The sequence below is a fragment of the Oenanthe melanoleuca genome, chromosome 6 (assembly GCF_029582105.1).
Source record: "Oenanthe melanoleuca isolate GR-GAL-2019-014 chromosome 6, OMel1.0, whole genome shotgun sequence".
Lineage (NCBI taxonomy): Eukaryota > Metazoa > Chordata > Aves > Passeriformes > Muscicapidae > Oenanthe > Oenanthe melanoleuca.
In genome coordinates this window covers 1,972,286-1,998,395 of record NC_079340.1, presented here as the reverse complement: position 1 = coordinate 1,998,395, position 26,110 = coordinate 1,972,286, and the positions used below count along the sequence as shown (strand labels likewise).

Below are 26,110 nucleotides of genomic sequence, written 5' to 3'. Positions count from 1 at the left end.
TCAGGGCAGCTGCCAGATCTCCATGTCCCCCACCTTCCCTCTGCCTGGAGCTCTGCTTCCCAATCCGTGAAAAATTGGTGACATCTGGGCTCTAAATCTCAGCTGTGCTCCCACCAAAGCCACCAGAAACTGCTTTTCCCCCCTGGATCTTTGGTGTGAGTGGATTTATAAAAATATCAGAAGCTGGGAGTTGGGACTGTGTTGTTTTTCTGCAGCAGCTTGTGGCCATCTCTTGGTTTGGAGGAGAAAAAGGGTCCTGTGTCCCTCTTGCCACTTTTAAAAAGTGGCACGTGGATGAGGTGGTGTAAGACTGCTTGGCCTCACTCTTCATTTGGCCTCTTTTATAATTTCTGTCAGATTTTTAGAAATCATTTTTGTCAGGATTTGTGTCAGGATTTGTGTCAGAATTGTTCTGTCACTTTTGTCAGAACCATCACATGATGGAAAAAGCAATTCTCCAGTGAAAATCCCCCCAGGTGCTGAAGTCTTACCAGAGGAAAATGGGACAGAAAGGACTAAAGTAAAACTCTGAGTGCCTCTTCCCTGATGAGAAACCTCAGGAAAAAGCCTTCCCAAGGTTTCCCCTTGGTTGTGGAGTTGCTGCAGGTCCTGGAAAATCTCTGACAGAGCTTGGCCAGAGGCTTCCTGAAGAGCTTTCCCCTCTGCCATGACCTCCTGAGTGGAAAAGATGAGGATTGCTTTTTTTTTCAAACAGATTTTTTTTTTTTTTTCTGTGTCCTGCTCATGGGTGTTCTCAAAGCATTTTTGTTCCATTAGTAATAAAACCCTGCAGTCACAAATGAGGAAGAAGATGCTAAAAAAGGAGGGAGGGAGGCTGAGCTCAGGTCTACAGGAGCTGGGATGGTCCTGGACATCCACAAGGATAAATAATTGAGATAATTTTAAATGTAAAATTCAATTTTGGGATTTCATTCATTTTAGGGGGTGAGCCTGAGCGTTGTAGGAATTGCTACAGGAGGGGAAAAGCTCTCCAGTAATGGGATCAATTCTCTTCAGTTTGGCTCTAAGGAGTGCAAATAGATCTGGCAGTGATTTTCTTCATGATTCCTGGTTTTGAGACATTTTAAGGTGTAAAATGGGGAGAAAACATCCAACTCATGGCAGTAAATTAATGACAGGCAGGGGGGGTGATGGAAAATTCAAACAGCAGCTACAGGGGGAGAAAACAAAGAATTATTTAATTTAAAATACCCAGAAGGAGACTGTGCAGGTGGGAAGTAGGTTCAGGAGAAATATCTTAATATTTGGGGTTTCTGGCACAAAGTTTCTTGCACTAAAGGAGGCTGTGGTTGATTGATTGATTGATTGATTGATTGCAGCAAGCACAGCAGGATGGGAATTTTGAGTTGTTTTAATTTGCATTTTACTCTTTCTTGGGAGTTTCTGTAAAATCCTCCCAGGTAAAAATCACCACTAGGATTTTAAGTGGCCAATTAGTGTAAAAAATTCTGCTTTAAAAAAAAAATATATATTGAGCTGTTTGTAGTGAGGGATCAGATCCTAAATCTCAGAATTCCACTTTATGTATCTGTACTGTATTGCTAATATTGAACTTTTTTTAACTCTTTAATCCTTCAATTTCTGAGGAGCTGTGCTCTGTGTTATTTTTCCTGTGGTGTGTGGAAGTGGGAAGGATAACTGGGAATAACTCCTTGAGACCCCAAAGAACTCCATTCAAATCCTCTGAGTGGCTCTACACAAAATTTTTGGTGCAATTATTAAGCCAAAATTCAACTTTTAAGGCCTGGAATTGGTGGGAATAGCAGGAATCAGTCCCTTAAAAATGCCTCCCAAAAGTGGCTTCCAGCTTGGCTGTTTGTAAGGAATCTCAAAAAAAGTGACTGTGGAGCAGGGAAAGATGCAGGGAGAGACACCTGGGGAGTTGATGCACTTCCTAAAAATCTATCTTTAAAAAAAACATCAGGAAGCTGAAAGGAATAAATACATCCAGTGTCCCCTCTTGCTCCAGCCCTTGGTTTGGTTTTTGGTTGGTTGTTTTTTTTTTTTTTTTTTTAGATTAAGAAAAAAAAAATCTGTGCTTGTAAAAATACAGAAAGGTTCTGAAAGTTTGGAAAGGCAGAATGGAGAAAAGCTGGGAAGGTGGGAAAAACACCAGGGAGTTTCTTTATCTGGGAAAATTTGGCAGCACCAGGGCTGTATCTCCAAGGTGGTTTTGTTTCCCATCTGTCAGCCCACCCAAACCAGTCAGGGATTCTGCTTTTTGTGCATTTCAGCCTGCATGGAGGCAGGGAAAAAAAAAAAAAATCCCCAAATCAGCTCTTGGAGGGAAAATTTTCATGGAATGACACTGAGAGTGTATTTTGTCAATAGACAGCAGCCACCTCCTTGGCTACTTTATTTTTCTCTTCTCTGTAGTTCAGAAAAGAACTGTTCAATATTTTAAAAAATAAAACCCTGACATTTTAAATCTTCTTCCCCACCTTTCTCAAGCACTGCTGGGCCAGAGAGACTTGAAGCTGGATTGAAATTTATCCCTCCCCTCCACGACATTAAAATAACCACTTAAAAAAAGAAGAATTTCAAAGAGTTTTATCTTTTGATAGGAGACTGCTTGTGGCAACTTCAACCAGAAACTTGTTCTTCAATGAGAAGATGCTGGAAAAACATAGGCTGAGCTGGTGTGGGTATTATGAATATTAAATTTTTTTACTCCATTATTCCATATATTTGGAGGCAGAAAGGAGAAAAGGGAAGTGGAAATGGTGGTGTGGAGGAAAAGGCTGGTTTTAGGGAAATTTTGGGGTCTGATTAATCTCTCTTGGGCTGACCCCTAAATTGTGGTTTCCACTCTGAGATTAAAAGCAGGTACAGCTGATTCCCATCTTTTGTGTTGGGCTGGTTGGGTTCTATTTTAGGGAGCCTTCTCCTCCTCTTTCTTTTTCTTTTTTTCTTTTTCTTTTTCTTTTTCTTTTTCTTTTTCTTTTTCTTTTTCTTTTTCTTTTTCTTTTTCTTTTTCTTTTTCTTTTTCTTTTTCTTTTTCTTTTCTTTTTTTCCTTCTTCTTTTCTCTTTTCTTTTTTCTTCTTTCTTCTCTTCTTTTTTCTTTTTTCTTTTTTCTTTTTTCTTTTTTCTTTTTTCTTTTTTCTTCTTTTTCTTTTTCTTTTTTTTTTCTTCTTTTCCTTTTCCTTTTCCTTTTCCTTTTCCTTTTCCTTTTCCTTTTCCTTTTCCTTTTCTTTTTTCTTCTTTTTCTCTTCTTTCTTCTTCTTTTTCTCTTTTCTTCTCTTCTTTCTTCTTCTTTTTCTCTTTTCTTCTTTTCTTTTCTTCTTCTTTTCTTCTTTTTTCTTCTTCTCTTTTCTTCTTCTCTTCTTTTCTTATTTTCTTCTTTTCTTTTTTCTTCTTTTCTTCTTTTTCTCTTTTCTTCTTTTCTTCTTCTTTTCTTCTTTTTTCTTTTCTTCTTTTCTTCTTTTCTTCTTTTTTTCTTTTCTTCTTCTTTTTTTCTTTTCTTTTTTTTCCCTTTTCTTCTTTTCTTCTCCTCCTCCTCTTTCTCCTTCTCATTTGCTTTGTTGCCAAATACTCAGTAGCTAAAAATCAACTCTCTTTTGAAAGCTTTAAATGAAATGGAGCACACAGGGGGAAACTTCCCATGGAATGATGTCATGAATCTCCCCATCCAGCATTTCTGTGCCCCTGCAGCACAGGAAAAAATCCACTGGAGCTGTTCCCCCACAGTGACTCCTTCCCTGGCCCTGCTGGAGGCTCTGACTCCCTGGGAACTGGAAGCAGCAGCTCCTTGTGTGGGTGTTGTGCTCATGGTGTTCCCATTGTGAGGGAGAGCACAGGGCTGACAAATCCCTGCATCCCAATTCCAGCCTGCAGGAAGCTGGGCCGGCAGCCTCTGTAAATCCAGTCTGTAAATTCCCTCAGGAATTAAGGAGATCTTAAATCACATCTGTGGCCACTTCAGAGCCCTTCTGGGAGGTGCTGGGTGGCAGAGGAGGAGTGGGAAGTGCTTCAGCTCCTGAGTGGGAATCTCAGGGGGTCAGCAGGGCTTTGCTCATCCAGCCCTGTTTGCAGATGAGCCCTGGGCTCATCCGTGGAGGTTTTGTTTGCACTGGTGTGTTTCTGTCATGAATAAAATCACTCCCTTCCCATCCTGGCTCAAAGCAGCCTTTTAATTGCATTGCATGGCTGCAAATCCCTTTTCCAGCCCAATTTGTAGTTGATTTAGTAAAACTTGCTAAGCTCATTCCACCAGATCTGTTTTCCATAGGGCCCTGTGGATTGGCATTTGTGCTCTTGCCTTCCTTTTTCCAGCAATTAAATGGAGGCTTGCACATCCCAAAGGATGTGCAGGATTTGGTGTCAGGCTGACACAATTACCTGTGGGGTTTCATTTACCTGCTCAAATCCTGGTGGAGTGTTCACTTTCCTCTGGCTCTCCAAAATGTATTTTTTGTATTCCAGAACTCAGCAAAGATAAAAAGCAAACTCAGTGACCCTCTGGCCCACCTTTTGTTGAAAATTTAAAAAATCCAGTATATAAAGACCTGAACCACTCTATTTTTCAGTATTTTGGCTGTCCATATTCATATTCTGATCTATGTTTTATCTGTTCAAGTGCTGGCCTATAAGATCTTTTTTTATTCAGGGACTTGCCCAATATTTTCCTTCCTAAGGCAGCTGTGACCATGAGTTTACTGCCCCATCATGTGGCTCTCCCTATCCCCTTCAATCAATGGGAATGAAGTGGGATTTGGGCAATTTTAGTGTGATGTTGATGGGCTGGAGGGTTTCTTTTGTAGGCCAAGCTGTGCTAACACTTCCATTTAATTATACAAAATTCCTCCTCTATTCTATTCTATTCTATTCTATTCTATTCTATTCTATTCTATTCTATTCTATTCTATTCTATTCTATTCTATTCTATTCTATTCTATTCTATTCTATTCTATTCTATTCTATTCTATTCTATTCATTTTAATTTTATCTCCTTTTCTCTCAGTCTGGGGTGCCTGGCCCTGGGAGCAGGGGAATGCCACAAGTCTCTTGCTGAGGACATGAGGATGTTGTGGTGAGGTTTCTTCTGCTGGTCTCATCCCAAACTCTTCTCTCCCCTTCAGTCCTCATCCTAAGCAGCAGATTTAAGGAGCAGGATTTGAAGGAAAAGCTGAGTTTCAGGCTGCTTCTGCTCACAGCAAAAGCTGCTTGAGCCTGATACTCCCCTAATGAAAGTATGAAGGGAATGATTTCCCAGTGTGGGGGAAGCATTTTCCACTGACATTATCTCAGTTTAGCCTTCAGACCCAACACAAGGATAATGGGATAATTACAGCTGATTTGATGTGCTCAGGCATTGCTTTCATTACAGACAAATGTTCCTGGAGAAAGGAAATGTCATCCCATTACTGGCTGATCTTTAAAACCTCATTTTTGCCTTCCCAAGTCCAGTTTCCACTTGTACAGATCCCCAGCCATATCCAGGATAGTGGCTGTGTTCATCAGGCTGATAAAACAGGCCTGGACACTCAAAGAAATGAGAATTCACTGGTCTCCAACCAATACAAGTATCGAGGAGGTTAAACACAGGTTTGTCTTTTTAAGTGGGTTTCTCATTCAGGAGCACTGGAGGGAAAAATCAGGCTGGGAATGAGGAATGGAGCAGGTTTGTTTGGGACTTGGAGCTTTGGCATCTCCCCAGTGAGATCTGGGTGGTTTTATTGCTCTGCACAACTCCCTGACAGGAGGGGACAGCCAGGGGGGTCAGGCTCTGCTCCAGGGAACAGGGACAGGATGAGGAAATCACCTCAAGTTGCTCCAGAGTGGCTTTAGATGGGATATCAGGGAAAATTCCTTCACCAAAAGGGTGTCAGACCTTGAAAGGGGCTGCCCAGGGAAGTGGTGGAGTCACAGCCCTGGGAGGGTTCCAAAACTGTGGATGTGGCAGCTGGGGACACTGGGTGGAATGGTTGGACTGGATCTCAGAGGGGTTTTCCAACCTTTAGGATTCTTTGTGGAGCATGAACCACCAAACCCTAAAAACCCCATGGCATGATGGTAAAAGAATTGTCAAACCTGGGCTCTTTCTCCTGCTTTTTCTGCATTGCCAACCTCTCCCTAATTTTTCAGTTCTAAAGAGCTCGGCAAAGTAGTTGGTGGTGCCAGAAAAGAAAGGGAGAACCAGGGCTGGATTTGGTCTTGTCAGAGCATTAATTTAAATTCAGTGTCAGGCTGAGCTGACAGATGGATTTCATGCCACCTCCCTCCTGGCCATGGCTTCTGGGAGGGAAAGGAGTTCTGGGAGAAAAGTGCAGCTTTAACACTTGGATTAATTCAGCTTTATCTTCCACGTGGCTGGAAATATTTGATGCTTAAGGCAGTGACAGAGCCATAAAACCCTGACAAAATGCAGGGGACAACCCTCAGCTTAATGCTGGGAAGTGGTTAAAAAAAGCTCCCAAAAACTGATGCCTGAGTTGCCAGGGAATAGAGGGAGGGAAAAGCTGCAGGGCTGCACAGCCCCCCAGCTTTCCTGGGAATGAAAAAACGCTTTCAGCTCTGCCTCCCCACCCTCTGCCCTGGAGAAGGGCCTCACAGAGCAGAGATCTTTATCCAGGAGGTTGGAACCAGGGCACTGTGGATAACCACAGCCCCCTCCAGGAGCTGCCCATGGAGCCGGAGGTCGCCCTGGCCAGGCAGCACTGGGGGAGGCTGAAAGGGATTTTTATCAGAGAAACCCCGGGGAAGGATTCCTGGGGGGAAGCTGCCAAACCCCCAAACCCAGCAGGAAGGAGGGGAGAAGCCTCTCCTGTGTGCTGGAGGCTTGGCCATGGAAAATATCTTGGCACAGCTCTTTGGGACTGGAGGGGACGTGGGGTGGCTGTGCTGGCAGCAGACTCCAGAGGGGGAAGATTTGGGGATAAACACACTTGGGCAGGAAAAAGCTGCGTGGTTTGGGGGGTTTGGAGCATAAAACTGCTCAGCTGGGGTGGTGATGGGCACTGGAGGTGGCACTGCTGACCTGCAGCTGCAGGTGGAGCTGTGGGTGAGCCACCCCTTTCCCAGGGATTTAGTGCACCTGGATATTTGTCCTTGTTCAAACTAGGACATTTTTCATGTGGATTTACCCATCTTCCAGTGCTTGTAAAGCCTTCTGCTCCAAAAATGCCACTTGATACTATAATTTAGTCAATTATAGTGTCGATATAATGTAAAATAAGATTTTTGTTCTCTTTTTTTTTTTTTTTTCCATAAGCCCCTTCTGCCCTTGACAAACACCAGCTCCCAGGTATTTGTTTACCTTCTTCAACACCATCTCCAGCTGCATCCTTTGCCACAGGGGGGGATTTTAGCACTCTGAAAAAGCAGTTCAGCCTCAGCCCTTAGGAGTTACAGCTCCTTCTTGCCTCAGGCTGTATCCTGTCCTTTGAGTTCATGGTTTGCTGCTCACACACTGGGCAAACTTCACCCTCTGGGTTTGTGTTCCTTCACTGAGACCCACCAAAGCAGAGGATGGAGATGGAGAGGCTCTTCCCAGCAGGAGGGGAGCTCCAGCCTGGCTTTTCTGGCAGCCTGCAGGTGGGGTGGGCACAGGCAACACCCCCATTTTTTGGAAGTCCTGATGCCCATTTTATGGACTCTGATTGCCAGGACAGCAAATCATGGCAGAGATTATAGGGGAGGAATGTCCATGCCTTGCACTGTTCTCCTTTTCAACATATTCCATCAAGGAACTGAAAGGAAAAGGTGATTTTTTTTCCTCCTGGCATCCCCTCTAAATCAAGTGCTGGATGTGGGGAGATATAAAACACGATATTTTTGGTGGCTAAATGCAACCCCTTCCCATTTTCCCTGCTGTGATCCCCAGGATAAAGCAGAGCAGGCTCTGGTGGGGCAGGGCTTGGCTCTGCCTGACAGGTCCAATGCCTGGCACTGATTGCTAACAACTCCTTTGGAAGAGCTCCAGGCCATAAATAATTAATACCTGCTGAATTATTCAGGCTGGGCCTGCAGCAGATGAATGCAGCGAGCTGACCAGGCTAGGAATGAGTAATTATGTTAATTAACCCGTGCAGCTCGCTGGAGGTGCCATTAAGTTCATCCTTCTTTTGGGCTGCTGTGATTTTTCAGGAACAGAAATGAGACGAAGTGAAACAAACTGAAGCTGCAGTTACAAGAAATGGGTTAAACTCTGTGGTTTCAATGATCAGCAGACGAGCTGTGCTCTAATTCAGGTGGATTTATGCTCCAGCAGCTCTCTGTTCCTTCAGGGGGGAAACAGGTACATTTTTTAAAGCTTTAATCACTGCTCTCTGCAAGAACTTGAAGATGCTTCTGCAGATTTAGTAGTGTGATGTGCCAGTCTCCTCTTTTTATTTCCTGTGTGTTGCTGAAGAGGAAGAAAAATTAAAGGAAAAAAAAATTAGCGTAATGAAATGAGTCCTAATAACGCTGTACAAATTGAAAGCTTAATTTTGCAAACACATCACTTGCCATCCAGTGGCCAGAAAAACCTGAGTTCATGTTAAAAAGCTTTTCTGGTGAAAAGAAAAAAAAACAGTTTAGTTACAAGGGAAGAATATTCCCATTTCCCCATTGCTCATGTGTTGACAATAAGCTTTGCTTTGCACTGTGAATAATTGAAAGAACCCTGTTGGAACTGGGTTAATGAGAGAGAAGTTTAAGGAATGCTGAGGTTTTTCCCAAGCTGACATGGAAAACTCATGCCTTGAGCTTTGCCTCTCATCAAGGGATTACCCAGGTGAGGTGAATTCTCCACTGAAAGCTCCAAACCTGCCCCAGCCTGAGGGTTTTGGTGAAACCTTTAAATAGGAGAAGCGAGGAGGTTAGGGGAGTAAAATCTGTGTTTTCCTCTCCTTTGGAAGAGCAGAGATGGCAGAATGTAGCTTTTCCATGGGCTGGATTTTGGATTTGGGGTTCCCACCTCCAATTTATCCTATAGGAATTTTATACTATTAAAGAATTGGGTACTAGGAGGTTTCACCTGAGGATTGATTTATTTTCCTGAATTGCTTCATCTGCTTGGGTTTGATTTGCCTTTTAAAAACTTTATTTACCCCCTGTCCTGGGCATCCCCTACAAAAATACAGAGATGCTTGAGGGACATAAAAAAAATTTACTTTCATTCCCCATCCTTGTGGGGTTCCTAGGTCAATTCTTTTCCCATAATTTACCCTTCCATGCTCAGCATTTGCTGTTCTGGTGCCCAGTCAATACTGATTCTGCCTGGAAATTGCATTCATGGTTTTTAAAATCAGAGTTTGCTTGTAAAGCTTGACTTTATCTGTAGATCTGAGCAGTTTGGGAAGTCAGGGTTTGTTGTTGGGTTTTGGGGAGGTGATGGATTAACTGCAATTGCAGTGAAATATTTGTGGTATTAACAAGAGCTGTTGAAATTCAATTGACTTTTCTGGGAGTTTAGAAGGGAATATAAATGGACAGTAAAAAGAGCCAGACTCCTGAAAATGGGATAATTTAAATCTCAAAGAAATTAGACAAAATGTGGAAATAAACCCCTTTTATTTTTCAGATTGGTCATTAATACTAAAAAAAAAGGGATGTTTGGGTCAGTGTGCTCTGAATTTTGTGTGCACACTCAGAGTGGTTGGGAGTTGAGCCAGGAATGGGTGCAAATCAATGCTTTAATGTGCATTACTGCATTGAATCATTGATTCCAGCTTGCACCAGATCAATCTTTTGCATCTCTTTAAGGGGGAACAAAGAGATGGTATTATTTTAATCTGGTATTATTTACCATACCATAGGAATGGTAAAGACAACCCACCCAAAGTGTAGTGTCTGCAGGCAGAGTTGTTATAGCTCCAAAATAATTTGTTTATTGGGCAAAACGAATATTAAGCAGAAGCAGGCTGTGAGTTTGATTGCTGTAAGGGACCTACAGACAGTGCTGTGGGTTTAGAAATGCCAGTTTTATACAAATAAATCCCTTAAGAAGCCACATGTTCACTTTTTGGGGAGCTGGAGTGGGTAACTCGAGAAAAAGTTGTGGTAGCCCCTTGCAGAAAAACTGAATAAATTAATGTGTTAGAGCTAGGCTTGAGCAATAATATTGCTGTTTTTAAATGTGATGGCTATTTTTGATTGTTGTACTGCACTGTGAGGCTGCAGCTGGAGCAGGGCAGCAGAGGGCGGCCGTGCTCCTTGTGTTTGTGCTCCCTCCTCCCGAGAGAAACCGGGATAAAAAGCAGGGAAAAAGGGAAGAATGTGGGGAATGCTGTGCCTGCCCGAGCTGCTGGCCATGTAAGGGAGCAGAGCACAGGGGAGGTGGCACAGGAGCCTCGTCATGCCCAAAGCATCAGCTGCAAATAGCCCTGCCCTGGAAGCACAAGGAAAAAGGGAAACAGCGGGTGCAAAGCAAAAATAAAGTGATTTTTGTGTGTGTGGAAAGGATGCAGGCTCCTGTGCAGGGATCTGGAATGCTGCACAGTGCAGGGTTTGTGCCTCATTGATCCTTCCTGCTGTGCCAGGGGCTCTGGAGATGGGTTGGGACTCTTTGGGCTTTGTGTGCTGGGGCTGCAGAAACTCGGGAAGGGAGAAAGGGACCTGTTGCCTGAGGCAGGTTGCTCAAGGAAAGCAGAGGAATAAAGCTGCAACTCAAACAGTTCTTGCAGAGAAATCACCTGGTCCTAGCAAAGGAGGGACCTGGAGCTGCTGGAGAGTCCAGGATGATCAGAGGGATGGAGCAGCTCTGCTGGGAGGAAAGGATGGGAGCTGGGATTGTTCAGCCTGGAGAGGAGAAGCTCTGGGGTGGCCAAACTGTGGCTTTCCAGGAGCTACAAGAAAGAGTGAGAGAGACTTGGGACAAGGGATGGAGTGCCAGGACAGAGGGAATGGCTTCCTACTGCCAGAGGGCAGGGATGGATGGGATATTGGGAAGGAATTGTTCCTGGGAGGGTGGGCAGGCCCTGGCACAGGGTGCCCAGAGCAGCTGTGGCTGCCCCTGGATCCCTGGCAGTGTCCAAGGCCAGGCTGGATGGGGCTTGGAGCAGCCTGAGACAGTGGAAGGTGTCCCTGCCCATGGCAGGGGTGGTATGGGATGAATTTTAACATTCCTTTGAACCCAAACCCTTCTGTGATTATAGAAAAGATCAGTACCAGCCTGGGAATCTTTCTTTCCTGACCACAGAGGAGCAGACCCAAAGCACTTTGCAGCAGCATCATTTCCAAGAGATTTATTCCCTGTATGTTTGAGGGAGCTCCCAGTAGCTGGTATCACAATTCCCCAGAAGACAATTGTGCTGTTCTCCACTCAAACCAAAGACTGGGAGCTGGTGGGGAAGAGGTGCAGAGCTGAACCTTCCTGGCATGTTGGAATACTCTGCCATGGAGGGAGGTTAAGGTCAGAGGAAAAGCAGCTGGGAATGGAACTGGAGAAAGGAAAACCAGGGCAGGTGAGGAGGTGGAGCAGTGCCAGCCAGGAGGGATCTCTGCACCCCAGCCAAGGACCTGGCTGCTGACCTGAACCAGAATTGGAAGGAAGGTGAGGATAAAAGCTCTGCCCATGCCCTGACTCACCCAGGGCACTCAGCTGAGAGATGTTGGCAGTGCTGGGGAAATCAGGCGAGTGCTGGTCTCTACTGCTCTGATGGGTAGAGCAATCAGTCCCTGCAAACACTGTCAGAGAAAACGGTGAATATAAACATTTTACACACTCTGAGAGCCCAACTTGATGGAGTTCCCCCAAGCATAAATAAGAAATCGCTGTAGAAGTCAGTGGAGCGCTGTAAAACCTTTGTGAGGCCTGATGTGAGCCCTGTTTGCAGATTGTGCCTGGATGATTCACGGATATTTCCTTGGAACTGTAACAAGCCAGGCCCTCTGTGGGGTGCAGCCATTGATTCTGAACCTTAAATGATCAAAGGGCTCAGCTCCTGTGGACAGAGCTTTTTGGGAAATGTTCTCAGAGGGGAAGGGTTTAGAATTGCTGGAATTATGGCCAAAAACACCTGTAGATCCCTAAATAAGAGTCTGGTGCTCCAGTGGAATATTTGCAGTTACTCAGGACATGCAAATGTCAAGAACTTCAGGATAAATTCTGGCACAAATCTGTTTTTAAAAAGGAAGGCAGCTCTCAGTGCAACTTAAAGAAATACCAGGCATGTAAACCCCAGATTTAAAATCTGTGCTTTGTGTTTATTGTTATAAATACCTGAAACAGCCAAATAATTTTTTTTAATAAGCAGAGGAATTAAATTGATTGTATAAAGAACCAGAGCAGTTGTTCTCAATGCATCATGAAATAATGATGCATTGGTAACACACTGGTTATTTTCATATCGGGGGAGCGGAATTTGTGTTTATTTCTAATCCAATTTCAAATATAAATGAATTGTTTTGAAGGCTGGATAAATCAACCCAACAGACCAAGGCAATTATGGGAGGTGAGTGGTGCATTACTGGCGAGGAGAGATAAGAAACACTGCAGGGTCTGAAAGGGTGAGCAGAGGGAGCACCTGGAATTGCAAATGCTCGGGGCTGCTGAGAGGTTTGTCACCGTGAAACCCCTGAAGTGGAGGAATCAAACAGCCTCCAAATGAGGCTGGAGAAATGAGCTGATATCAATTAATAATTTGGTGGGGAGGGGGGGATGAGCCTCTTGCTGTTCACACCTTCCTGAGGATTTTGCTTTCCACCTCTTGCAGCCAGAGCAGCGTGACTAAAACAATGAGCGAGGTGCAGAGGGCAGCGCTGGCCAGAGAGGGGAAAGGCTGAAACTGAGGACTTCAGCTGTGGTTGGGCTGTGTTGTAAAGGGAAACAGTGGAGAACTGCAGCTGTCCCGAGGAGCAAATGTCATTTTTGCTGAGCCCAAGTGTTTCCCAGCATGTGACCAGTACTCTGGGAGAGCTGGGATTGTTCAGCCTGGAGAGGTGAGGCTTAGGAGTGACCTCACTGTGGCCTTCCAGTGCCTGAAGGAGCTACAGGAGAGATGGAGAGAGACTCTGGACAAGGGATGGAGTGCCAGGACACAGGGAATGGATTCCCAGTGCCAGAGGGCAGGGATGGATGGGATATTGGGAAGGAATTGTTCCTGGGAGGGTGGGCAGGCCCTGGCACAGGGTGCCCAGAGCAGCTGTGGCTGCCCCTGGATCCCTGGCAGTGCCCAAGGCCAGGCTGGATGGGGCTTGGAGCAGCCTGGGACAGTGGGAGGTGTCCCTGCCCGTGGCCCTGGATGGGCTTTAAAATCCCTTCCAATCTAAACCATTCTGGGATTCTGTGAATGGCTTTCAAAGTGTGAAAGTAAATTTAATTGCCTTGTGTGGACAAATACCATTAAATCTGCAGGATCTTCTCTTACACACCCCCTTCCCCATTTAGGATGTATATGGTTAAATAAAATTGCTTTTTTAGAGCTGTGAGAGTTTGAGTTGCTGTTGCTGAGATTTAAGGTTCCTTCCCAACCCAAACCCTTCTGTGATTCCAAGGGTGCCCTGGGAGCTGTTGTTGCTTGCTGGAGTCCCACATAAAGACAAACCAAGAGGTGATTTCACATGGCAAAGGTGTAGAAGAAATGCACTCCAAGGAGGAATGTGTGGGGAGCAGTGAAGTTCACAGGGTCACTGAGCATGGGCTGTCCCCAGCGGTTCAGCTCTGGCTGATGAGAAGTGGAAGGAAGCTGGCCTGGCTAGCCCAGCCATCCCCCTGTGGAAATCAGACCCAGCACATGGCTCCCACCTTCCTTCAACTGTTTCAGCTTCCCCCAACAGAGATGTGTGTGGGAGCAGAAGGAACCTGTTTTCCCAGCAACATCAGCTGAGTTGATGTTTTTTACAGACTTTACCTCTGTTGCATCCTGGATCTTGTGGCTCCATGACTAGATCTGCTTCCTTACATTTCATTTAATTGGTCCCTGGGTTCATTTGCTGGTTGCTTATGGCTGAAAGCAAAAGGAAAACTGCATTTTCCAGGACGTGCTTTGTCTGAATGCTGCTTTTGCTCTCCATAGTCAGTGCCCTGGGAGAAGCAGAGCATGGGCACTGTCTAATTGTGGTAACTGCAAAGAGCACTGAGTGTTTATTTTGGCACCTTGCAGAACAAGTTTCTGCTTAACCTGAGCCTAAGGAGACTTCCTAAGGCAGCTGAATCGTTTAGGAGTTGTTTCTGCCTTAATTCAGCCCAGAGGAAGAAGTGTTTTAGCTTTGCCTGTGTCTGATCTTGCTGGGCAGTCCAGCCTTTTTTGGAAAAGGGGAAAAATGAACCAGTCACTTGAGGTGTGTGTGGACAGGAGGGATCAGGATCGTGGCACTGTTTCCTACAGGAGGGATTGGAATCATTTCCTGGAGAAAGCCTGGCCCCATTTGGGCTGAGGATGTGAGAAGTGCTCCCAGGAATCCCATAGCATTGCCTTAACCCTGAAGGGCTGTGGGGACACACAGCTGTGTGCACCCAGCTGGTGGGGTGAGCTGCTGAAAATCCAATTTTCTGTGCAGTCAAGGGAGAAAACCTTCCTGCTTTTGGAGGGCAGAGGCTTCTGTAGATGTCTGGGGAGAGATGGTGGGAATAGGGTCTATCACTGGGGAGAAGAGGTCAGAGGGATGGTTTTAGTTGCTCTGATGGAAGGAACAAGCTTTGAAGGACTTGTTGTTCTGGTATGGAGAGTGATTCTGGTGCTTTTTTCTGTAGAACTTGTAATGAGATGAGTGATACTTGTGTTGTTTCAGCTCTGTAGCCCACCCAGCAAGAAGCACAACCCAGGCTTTGCTCCAGCCTGGAAAAATATCGAGGGGAGGGAGATCTCTCACCTTGTACTGACAGGAGATGCTTTGTGCCATCTCTTCCTAGCAGGCAAAGAGCCCACAAAGGAGAATTTAAATCTTCAATGTGATGTAACGTGTGCTCAAAACCACTGTGTTCCTGGAGAATCCTCTGCTATTCCATGCTCCCAATGTTTCCTCCTTCAGCTTTGCATGGCACAAACATTCATTATGGTGTTCTGTGTGTCCCTAATGTGATATAAAGAGCTAAATGCATTACAATTGCAGAACAGCACATTGTTATTTTTTTCCTTCGGCTTCTTCTGCAGCGAGCAATTTTTTCTTCCATTAATAAGCCTTGTGGTATTTTTCTTTTCCTTCTCATACTCTCTACCCCAGATTCATCCTGGGAGGATTTCCTAGGTGGGCTGGAATGGCTGCATGCTCTTCACACTTCTTAATGTTTCTTACTGAGCATGGAAAGAACCAATGCCCTAAAGGAAAGTCATCAGGATAATCCAGTTTAGATGTTGATTTGAATTCCAGCCCGAAGGAATCAATGGGGTTTGAATGACAGTGCTCAGAGCTGGATATCTCCATCCCTTTGTGGGGAGGAACAAATGGCTTTCAGTTTTGTTCTAGAGGCTCTGGAAAGGACCAAAATAGGGAGGAGGAACATCCAGTGTCATGAGAAAATAAGTCTTGTTTTCTTAGAGAAAAGAGACTGAAGCACTCCCCAGATATTCATTTCCTGTTCCTTGGTCTTAGGCTGCTTTGACACAGTAATTTCAGCTTCATCCCCATCCCTGGGGGCTGAATTAGTTCCCAGGTTTCCCCTATAAATCTGTAGGGCCCTGTGGGCTCAGAAGGAGCTGCCAGAAACACTTTGGGGCAGAAGGAATGGCCAGGTGTGCCCATGTTTCAGTAGGTGGCACTCCTTGCTCTGCCTTGGGGACTGCCGTGGATTTTGGGGATGTGGTGGAATAGCAGGTGGCGTCCCATGGATGAGATGTGGCGAGTCTCAGGTGTGACTACACCTCGAGGTGCTTTTTGCAAGGGTTCAGCTGCTGTGTTGCCTTCCTCGAAATTTTCCTGTGTTTCTGTTGTTCCTTCTCATCATAAGGGTGTTGCTGTGACTGTGCAGGTAGGGAAGGAATTTGCTTGTGTGTCACTGCAGGTCACACACCTTCCCAAACCTGCACAAAACCCCCACCAGCAGGATAATCCATCACAAAATCCAGCTGGTTCAACTTTCTGCCACAGGCTGATCTGCTCCTGCAGGTATTTTTGGAAAAGAGTAGAGTGGATTAGGCAGGGAACAAACACCACATCCAGGAGGAGGAAAATGTTTATGTATGTGATCAGTGGTGCATGTCCAGCCTCTCTCTGTCTGTGCTGTCCTGGCTGGCTGGAGCAAGGTGACATTTGCCCATCAGGGACTGCGCCAGCTCCCTGAGCCTTGTCTCGGGAATCCAGGGAGGTGTTTGCAGGATAGACAGTGCTCAAATACGGTTTCAGCTTGGAAAATGGCAGCTGAGTGGGTGCATTTGGTGACAGATGATCCCTGAAAAGGTTCAGAAGCAGAAGCTATCAAAACCCCGGAGCTGTGCAGAGAGGAAATATTGTGAGTGCAGCAGAGAGGAGAAACATCCCTGCTCCGTGTGATTCCCACCAGACAGCCCTGGTGTGCCGTGCTTTGGGGCAGATGTCTGCAGATGCTCTTTTTCTTGTTTCCCACTCGACATCCAGGCACACTCTGGCAGTGGAGGGAGCAGGGAAAGGCTTTGGGAAGTTCATAGCCAAAGGTTTCCTTAAACTGCCAGCAGCTTCACCCCATCTTCCCAACACCAAGCCAGTTGGTGCATTCCTGCCATTCTTCTCCCTAAAGCTGTTTCTTTCCATTCCCTGGATCAAGCAGACAAAGCAGCTGCTCTGTTGAGCCTGAGATTTTTTTTTTTTTTTAATTGGGAGCTTTAAATTGAAAGGAATGGGACCACAGCATTTATTTTTATTGGAGTGGGGTGGTACCCTGGGATCCCTGAGATCACACACCAGGATTTGTGCTGGCTGCATGGTTTCTGTGCTCTGGTTTCTTTGGGAGAGCAGGGAATAGCCAGAAATAGGCAACTGCCAGCTGCCTTCCCATGGCAGAGCTCTGCTGTCGGCCTGTGAAGCCCTTTGGGCTGCTTTGGCCTCATCTTTAACCCAGGGAACACCAGCCTTGGACTTGACAGCTGCAGGTTATAGTCCCAAATCTAAACCTGGGCCATAAAAGTCTCTCTTGAGACCCCCAAGGGTCTCATGAAAATCTGCTTCCCACCTGGAAATAAATATATATTTTAGATACACTCAGCTAAATTCCTTGACAGCTTTATGTGCCATAATTTCTCATGGTTTTTTTGTGGATCCTTTCTGTTCTGGAGCTCTGTTGTCTCAGTCCGGAGCTGTGCCCCTCTCATAGAAACAAAGTAATGTTATTTTACAGCTCGTCACTGGGAAATTATGCACCAGTTTTCCCCAGGGCTGCGATTCTTTTGAAGCCTGGTGGGCTTCAGGTAACTGTATCACTTCTCCCTCCTGCAGACTTCACTTCTGCAGGGAGGAAAGCAATGAAACTTACAGCGTTGTCAGCTGAACGCTGTTAAAATATTTTATTTATCACTGATTCCCAGTTTGCAGGCAGCAGGAATGCATCTGTTTAATGCCTGTTGTCTTTAAAATGGAAATGTTCAGCAGATATTTGGTAGTTTTGTTCCCAGTGAGTTATATGAGATAGAAATAGGAGGAATAGACTGTAAAAAATGCTGTTTGGACTTGAACCCGTGGAAACAACCAGGGGATTTCATTTTGTGCCTGGCACAAATGCATCAAGGGGACTGAAAAGTGGCAAGTTTTGCATAACCCAATTTTTCCCCCCTTTTCACGTGTGTCTGGAAAAATGTAGGATCAAATGCATGAAGAACTTGCAAAGCCTCATATCTGTGAGCAGAGGCCAGGCCCTTTCCAGAAACAGCGTGGAGCAGGGAGCAGTTCTAATTCCTCATCCGTTCTCTTTTAGAAATTTATTTTATAAAGACCAGCTGCAGGTTGAAAGCTGGAGCCAGTGTGGAACGGGAGGGGAAAAAAAAAAAGGGCAAAACTCATAAGCAGGAGCTGGATGTGTGGCACTCCCAGCTCATGCCTGGCATGGGAGGTTTAGATACAAACACGTAGGTGCCCCCCACCTCCAAAAAACGTACTCAGGGCTACATCCTCCCCCTCCCCAAATCAAACTCCCCAAGAGGGAACAGAAGCAGCTGCCGAAAACCTCTGAGCATGAAACTGTGCTGGTGCCCCAGTGCTGCAGCAGCTTTTGTGAGGTTCCTGCCTCCAGCTGCACTCTGGGGCTTTCATCGCTCCAGGCTGGATGATTTTATCAGGAACCCCCAAAACAGCTCACAAACCCTTATTTCTTCCCCGGAGAGACGAGGCTGGAGCTGTGCTGGCCCTTCAGCACCTGGCAAACAGAAGAACCCAGAACCATTTGGCACCGAGGGCTCAGCTGCTGTGGCTCGTTTGTTTGATTTTGTTATTTCTGGGCTGTGTGGCAGAGGTAGGGCCACACAGAAAACCTGAGTGCACAAAGGAAAACCCCACACTTTGGGGAAGTCAGATCGGGTTTGGTACGGCAGAAACTTGACTTGGGCAAGGCAGAAAATCTCCCAGATTTTAAGGCAGGGTTCTTTTTTTAGTGCTTTGAAAGCCAGATGCCCTGCCTCCAGGCTTTTCTAGTGCAGACAGACTTGACCGATATTCCAGGGAAAAATCTGGGTTTTTGGAGCCCGGAGCTCGCTGAGGCTCGAGGAGGAGCCATGCCAGACGCCGGCTTGTGCTTCCACTCGGAGAAGACGACAAAAATCGGCTCTTAAAAAGCAAAGTAAAAGGGAGATAAGTTCTTTAGGGAGAAGTGGCACCTCGACTGGAGCAGAGGGCAGGGAGGGAGGGGAGCGGGACGGGAGGGGAGGCGTGCTGGCCTCCAGCAGCAGGCACCGGGAGCGGCTCCCGGGCGGCCCCCTCCCTGCTCGGCAGCCCGCGGGGCGTGGGCGGCGCGGCGGGGCCGGCGGGAGGGAGCGGGGCGAGCATGTGCATCCTGCCCGCCGCCCCTGCCTCTCGCCCGCCTCCCCTCCCTCCCCGCTCGCCGCCGCGGGTGTGTGTGTGTGTGTGTGTGTGAGTGTGTGTGTGTGTGTGAGTGTGTGTGTCGGCTCCCTCGCCAGCCCGGCCTGACGCAGGCGGCTCCACATCGCCCCTGACAACACCCCGGCTCCGGAGCGCCGTGCCGGGGGTCCGGCTTTGCGGCCCCGCGGGGCCGGGCCGAGCCCAGCGGGGCGGCGGCGGCCGGGGTGGCCCGAGCGCGGGGAGGCGGCCCCGTGGGGGGAAAGTTGCCGGGAGCGGCGAGGGGCGAGTCCGGCGGCAGGACCATGGGCACTTTGCGGGATTTACAGTACGCGCTGCAGGAGAAGATCGAGGAGCTGCGGCAGCGGGATGCGCTCATCGACGAGCTGGAGCTGGAGTTGGACCAGAAGGACGAACTGATCCAGAAGCTGCAGAACGAGCTGGACAAGTACCGCTCGGTGATCCGGCCCGCCACGCAGCAGGCGCAGCAGCAGAGCGCCGGCACCTTGCAGGGCGAGCAGCGGACCAAGCGCCAGGCGATCTCGGCCGAGCCCACCGCCTTCGATATCCAGGATCTCAGCCACGTCACCCTCCCCTTCTACCCCAAGAGCCCGCAGTAAGCAGGGGGTCACCCCGCCGCTCAGCCTCCCCTCTGTCCCTCATCCCGCTCCATCCCCGGCCTCGCCGCCGACCGGAGCGCAGCCCGGAGCGCGGCGTTCCCGCACCCCGCATCCTCCCCGGGCGGCCCCGCGGGGTGGGAAAGTTGCGATGCCGGGCTTGCGGGGGGGAAGAGCGGCAGCAGTGAGCGCCGAGGTGCCGGCAGAGCGGGACCCGGGCGTCCCCGTCCCGGCTGCGGGGGGACCCGGCCGCCCCATCCCGCCGGGGGACGCTGCTGCCGGCGGGTCGAGCCGGACCGTGTCGTGGGCACGGAGGCTTTATCGCTGCGGGAGGGGGCGAGGGAAACATGGGGCTGGCTCTGGGACCCCGCAGGGAGACATTCCCAGATGGGAAACTTGGAGCCCGGCGGGATGCGGTGCGCGGCTCCCCGGGCGGGGGCTGGTGTTTTGGGGAGGGGGTTTGGCAGAAGCAGGAGTTTATCGCAGTGTCCCGGTGCCGGAGGGTGTGCGGGGGCCAGGGAAAGTTGCGGGGATCTTCAGGTGCCGGCGCGCCGGGGGATGCGCTGCCCCGGTTTCACACCTGCCGCAGATGAGGGAAATTCGAGCATCTTTATGGGGAAACGGAGCCCTCGCGGGCTCGGTGCCTTTGGTTCAGCGCTCCTCGAGAGATAAGACAGGAGGAGGGAAGAGGTGACGAGCGGGCGCTCGCTCCGTGTGCGGGGCCGGGACGCGACCTCCCCGTCTATGGGCAAACCCGCCTCCCCTCCGCGGCCCGGCATTTCCCTCGTGGGATTGTACCCCGGAGCCATCCCGGTGCCGCGGGCTCCGGGATGCGGGGGACGGGACGGTGCCGGGGCACGGGGCCCGTGCTCGGGGGCCGCGCAGCCTCAGCCCTTTCCCGCCGCCATGGCGGGGCCCCGCCGTCTCCAGGCAACTGCCCGCCCTCAGGGCGGCCGCCATGGCCGGGCCGGGCCGCCCCTGCCCCTCACGCCGCTCCCGTTCTATCCCCACATTGCCCTTCCCGCCTCGCCATCCCCACCTCCGCAGAGATTTTCTCCTTTTAAGGCGTCTGGCCGCGCGTTCTAAAGGACGTCAGGGGAGGATCGGCGGTGGCGCGGGAAATGGCTCCCCACAGCCCCCCCAAAGCGAGTAAAACACCCCAAAAAGTGCCCGCTGGGGGCTGTCAGGGGGGACAGAGAGGTGGCTGAGGCCTGTGAAATCCCTGAGGGATGCGGTAAACATCCACAGCATCCCGCGGTGTTAACTTGCAATGGGAAAGCAAAACCCGAGCGCGGTGATTCCTCGGCAGTGTCGTTGGCCCTCGGCGCCCTCCAAGTGCAAACGGAGCTGCCAGAACTCCGGGAAGCGCCACAGGTTCCAGCAGAGCGAGTCTGCAGAGTCCTCAGCCTCAGTGAAGTATGTAGGAAGCCTGGCAAAGCCTTGGATTAACCTTTTCCAGCTGGAATTTTTAATTGCTCCTTGTGTAAATGCAGCCCTGCAGTCTGGTGGAACGCTCCTCTGTTGGGGTGTTTCATTGGGATCATCCATGGCCACTACTCCTAATATTATTTATGATATTGAAGTCAGCTTGTGGCTGCAGGTTGTGATTGCTCAGGTGGGACATTCCAGGAGTTTGGAGCAGCCTGGGATAGTGGAAGGTGTCCCTGCCCAAGGCAGAAGGCTGGAATGAATAAATTTTAGGGTCCCTTCCAACCCAAACCGGTCTGTGATTGCAGGAAAAGATCCTTGCTAATGGTTTCAGGAGTGTATGTGGCTCTGGGAAGTGGAGGCAAAGATAACTTGTGGTGAGGACCTGGAAATAACAAAATCTGCAAAAAAGGTTTTTTTTTTTTTTTTTTTTTTTTTTTTTTCCCCTGTTCGTGCTGAACCTCAGTGACTCTTGAGGTATTGGCACCCAACCTTTGGTTTTTTCAAGCCACCAGAAAGTGTTCAAAAAGCAGGTGGGTGTGGCACTTGGGGATATTGGTCAGTGCTAGGAGAATGGCTGGACTTGATGATTTTAGTGGGATTTTCCAACCAAAATGATGCTAAAGTAGCATCTGGATTGATTTTTTTTTTTTTTTTTTTTTTAGTTAGGTAGTGCTGGTTTTGCTCTCCTGATCTAAGCAGAGGTGGCTGGAGATTGGTAGGATCAATAGTAGCAGAAAATCTTTTGGAACTGAGTTATTATGATGGTCACAGTAGATATTTGAGGGTCTGTAGTGGTGGAAGCTGTTGTGATGCTATACAGAAGAGTCTGAATTATGGAGTGGTTGACTCTGAATGAGTGTAAGAGAGCTGGAGAGGGACTGTGGACAGGACACAGGGAATGGATTCCCAGTGCCAGAGGGCAGGGATGGATGGGATATTGGGAAGGAATTGTTCCTGGGAGGGTGGGCAGGCCCTGGCACAGGGTGCCCAGAGCAGCTGTGGCTGCCCCTGGATCCCTGGCAGTGCCCAAGGCCAGGCTGGATGGGGCTTGGAGCAGCCTGGGATAGTGGGAGGTGTCCCTGCCCATGGCACTGGGTGGGCTTTAAAATCCCTTCCAACCTAAACCATTCTGGGATTCTGTGAATGGCTTTCAAAGTGTGAAAGTAAATTTAATTGCCTTGTGTGGATAAATACCATTAAATCTGCAGGGTCTTCCCTTACACACTCTCCTCTCCATTTAGGATGTATATGGTTAAATAAAATTGCTTTTTTAGAGCTGTGAGAGTTTGAGTTGCTGTTGCAGGGTTGGGCTTGTTTTGCCTCTACAGTGTTTTTAGAAAACACTAGAAGTGAAGCAGGACTTTGTGGGCTGACATGAGAAGCTAAAATCCATGGAGGGACACATCAAGCCATTTTCTTCTGAATTATGAGTGAGAGGAATTGGGCATTAGCATCTTCATCAGTCTCCCTGCTCAAGTAACTAGAAGCCAGTTATTTAAAATAAGTGGCTTTTTTTCTTCCCTCCCCCTCTCTAAGGAAATAACTTGCAAGAAGTGACCGAGTAAGAGGGCACAGGCTGGGGAGGAAACTGGCTGGTTTTCCGTGGCAGAAAAAATGCCCTGACAGATATTTCTCTCCTCTTCATCTTCCCAAATTGCTGCTTGTGTTTGTTTTTCCACACCTCTGACCTCTTGCAGGGTGTATATCCTGGCTGCTAACAGCCTGTCAGCACGGAGGGAATACTGGGAGACCGAGTTTGTCCCAACTGCCTTTGCAGTTAAAATTGTACAGAGCAGCCAAGCAAAGAGAAGCCTTTTCAACCAGCAAGCTGCAACTCTTCCCTTTCCCTGCCTGCTTCTTGCCATGGGAAAATACCCAGGACTTTAATTTTAACAGGCTGCTTTGTTCATGGATCAGCAACAGCTGTTTGGTTTTTTAGAAGGCTGTGTAATCAGCATGTTTTCTTTTCCAGAAGGGAGAAAAAAAGAAATGTAGAAGTAGAACACAGAACAAAGCATGGAGCTTCTGAGTGTGAAGGGCCTGATCTCTTGGCTGAGGTGGTACAAGCTCTGTTGTTAACAGAGACAGCAGCAAAGTGCTGTGTCATTTGTAAGAAATGTTGAGTAAAACAAAAAATAACTTGGTTTGGGGAGTTAACAGACTTTTGGGGAATCTGCCAAAATCCCAGAGACTCATTTCTGAGGGGAGGAGCAGCCTGTGAGTTGTATTTAAGAAGTCTGGTTTAAGAAATACAAAATTCTTGGTTGCATAGCCTTAGGGAAAGTACAACATGCATACAAGAGATTTAACAAAATCCCTGCAACGGCCAGATTGGTTCTTTGAAGGCAAATGTGCACATCCTCTGGGGGCTAGAAGCATATTTTAAGTGATCATAATAGTCATAAAACCCCCAGAAATACTTGAAAAGCTCTTTGCATTTAGGGTGTTGGCATGAAATGCTCTTCTGGTGTTTATCAGTGCGGTGTATGCTGCAGTACCCAGAGCCATTCCTTTAAAAACCCCTGAAATGACCCAAACCCCTCTTCCCTCAAGCCCCACACTGTCCTCTCCCTACAGTAATTTGGGAGATGGTTGGTACATGATGAAACCACAGAGAACTGGTGGTTGAGGTGATGGGGGGAGGAACTGAGGCACGTTCCTGCAGTGATGGTTTCCTGGAATGTGGGGCAGGAGCTGGGATGGTGATGGCCTCGTGAGTCCTGTCACTTTCTGGTGAAGCATCTTGCCCCGAGCAGTAGCAGAGATGGATGCAGTGCTGCAACCTTAATTTTATCTTTGGTGTCAATCCACTCTGATGTGTCCAGTGAGCAATTAATTGAACTGCATTTATCATTTGTTGTGAGAGCTGTTAAATGCTGTGGTTGCTTTTATGTGCTCTAATGTCCAATCCAGCTGAATGATGTTTAAGCTGATGCTCAATGGACAAAAATCCATGAATGTCAGTGGGGTTTCTTGGTGCATTTGAAGGGTCAGGATTTAGGGTCAGGATTTTATTGCAGTGTGCTGGGGCACCGCTGGTGGGGGAGGACCCTTGGTGCTCTGCAGGGCTGAGGTTTTGCTGTGGGGGTGATGCTGTCCCTGACAGAGCTGTGAACACGGGCAGGGCAGTGCTGGAGCAAGGCAGCTGAGTGTGATTTTCCCGTGTTTTGACAGGTCAGGCTCGGCAGTGGTGGCAGTGATGGGGCTCCCCTCTGTGTGCTGGCTCGTGTGACTCACGCTGAGAGCAGCTTCAGTGCCTTGGGAAGTGACAAGGGGACATTGTGACAGCTCAGCTCCTTGTGTAATACATTACAACCCTCTGAGGTTTGGGTTTCTTGCAGTAGTAAGGGGTGGCTGTGTGGCATTAGGCTGTTAAGGACAGAACTACAATTTTCCTCTATTGAGGCAGCGTTTTGGGTCATCTCTCAACACGCTTGTTCAGGCTGGTGATGTTTATGCTGAGTATAAACTCCAGAGGGGTTTGACTCGAGGGAAGATGAAAAACAAATCTCCCAATAAAGCTATTAAAGCCACGTAGTTGTTTTGTCATCTTCTGTCTGGTTCTTGCTGAGATGAGTTTAATTGCAAGATAAAGCATCGCTGCAATGTCAGTTATCCTTAGTTCTGTACAACAGGCAACACAGACTTCCCTGAGATTTTCTGCTGCTTTTGGAGATTAATTTGAGCAGTGTGCTGTCTGTAAACTGTGTTTTAAAGCAAAGTAGTTCTGTTCAGAAACTACAGTGACGTTTTCTTGGTGGTTATATGCAAAACCACACTGTTCAGCAAGTACAGTAGCTCCGAGCACACCAACAGCTGGTAATTAACATAGACACTCTTTAAAATTGTAGTACAGCTCCATACTTTCATTTTCTCCAGAATTAACTTTTTTTTTTTAATCTCTACTACTGGAATAATTACCTATACTTGTCTGAGCTGTGTTACATTCATCCTTAGCTGTACAAATGCTGTAGGTGGAGAGTTTTAAAGTGCTTCAATACAAAATGAGGTTCCCAGGCCACGGACACGAATTCCTTCTCTCCAGATTGTGTGAAAGCATTCCTGAGCTTCAGCATCCTGTGTTCCTAAACACAGGATGTGTCTTACATTTCTGAAATTAATAATAATAATAAAAAAGCCAGGTCAGAGTTCTGAAACTGAGCAGAAATGGATGTAGCAGCACAGAACGTAGCCTGGCCAGCTGCCTCTGGAAGGAGAGGGGGGGGCTCTGTGAGTCCTGAACTTGCTGAGCACCAGGTGGAAAACAGGAGTTAAGGGGAAAAACTGTTTCTTTAGAGAGTTAAAAAGGACATAGGGAATTGTTAGATATCAGTTTCTGTGATTACCCTGCTTGAGCTAGATGCTGTAGGATGATAAGAGTTACTGAATACAAACATCTTTTTGGGGGAAGGGGTCCAGGAAAGCTGAGCTGGAGGTGTGTTAAATGCCACTCACTGCCATCAGTGATAATCCTTGCTGCCTGTGCTGCTGGTCTTTGCTTTTGGCTTTTCACAGGGCCCAAATGCCTGCATGTGCATCAGGATGAAGTGTAAATATTTCTGTGGATGTTTTCATCTGCTGCTTTCCATTTCTAGAGGGTACATGCAGGCAGAGAAGTGCCTGACATTCATGTTTTGTGTAGCTTGTCTTTGTTTTGAAGGGCAGAGAGAACAGGAAAAAAACCAAAAGTATTTGCTGCTATGTTGGAGACTAAACCATGACAATAATACCTTCCTCCTCTCAGCATCTACAGAAGAGTGCAATGAGTCTGGTATGTTGTGTGTATCCTGACATCCTGAACGCTTGGAATTGCATCCAGGTGCTTTGGGAAAGCTGCTGAAGCCCCTGCCTGGCAGGGTTTGTGTCAGGGGAAGCTCCAGCACATCGTGCTCGGAGCAGGAGCGCAGGACCAGCGTTTTGCAAGGCTCTTGCAGCCACTGGTTTCCTTGGAAACCAGAGCCTGAGCAGGGAGAGCCAAACTTCAACACCCGTGCCTGCTTTCCAAGTCGAAAATGGGCTGTCAGACTTTCAGAAGTCTCTGGTCTTTGGGCTGTGTTTGGGGCTTGTTCATTAGGAGCAAACTTGAAGTAGGCTATCAGTGAAAAAAAGCTCCTTGTCAGGCTGCAGCAATTCCTGCCTGGGGTGGTGCTTCTTTCCCCAAATTCCACTCTTTGATTCAGTTTGTGAGCCCATTTATTGG

At 47.8% G+C, this 26,110-nt stretch overlaps 1 protein-coding gene across 2 annotated transcripts in view; it reads left to right on the top strand.

The window, feature by feature from the left end:
* The window catches only part of PRKG1 (protein kinase cGMP-dependent 1), a 339,627-nt gene that overhangs the window by 6,279 nt on the left and 307,238 nt on the right, over positions 1 to 26,110 (top strand). The window contains exon 1 of one of the 2 annotated variants that reach the window (XM_056495518.1): positions 18,956 to 19,478. The exons of the other annotated variant lie outside the window; for it this stretch is intronic. Coding sequence (XP_056351493.1) covers positions 19,168 to 19,478 — 311 coding nt within the window. The 5' untranslated portion in view covers positions 18,956 to 19,167. Of the gene's footprint in view, positions 1 to 18,955; positions 19,479 to 26,110 lie in introns of those variants that run through there. 2 annotated transcript variants of the gene reach the window in all.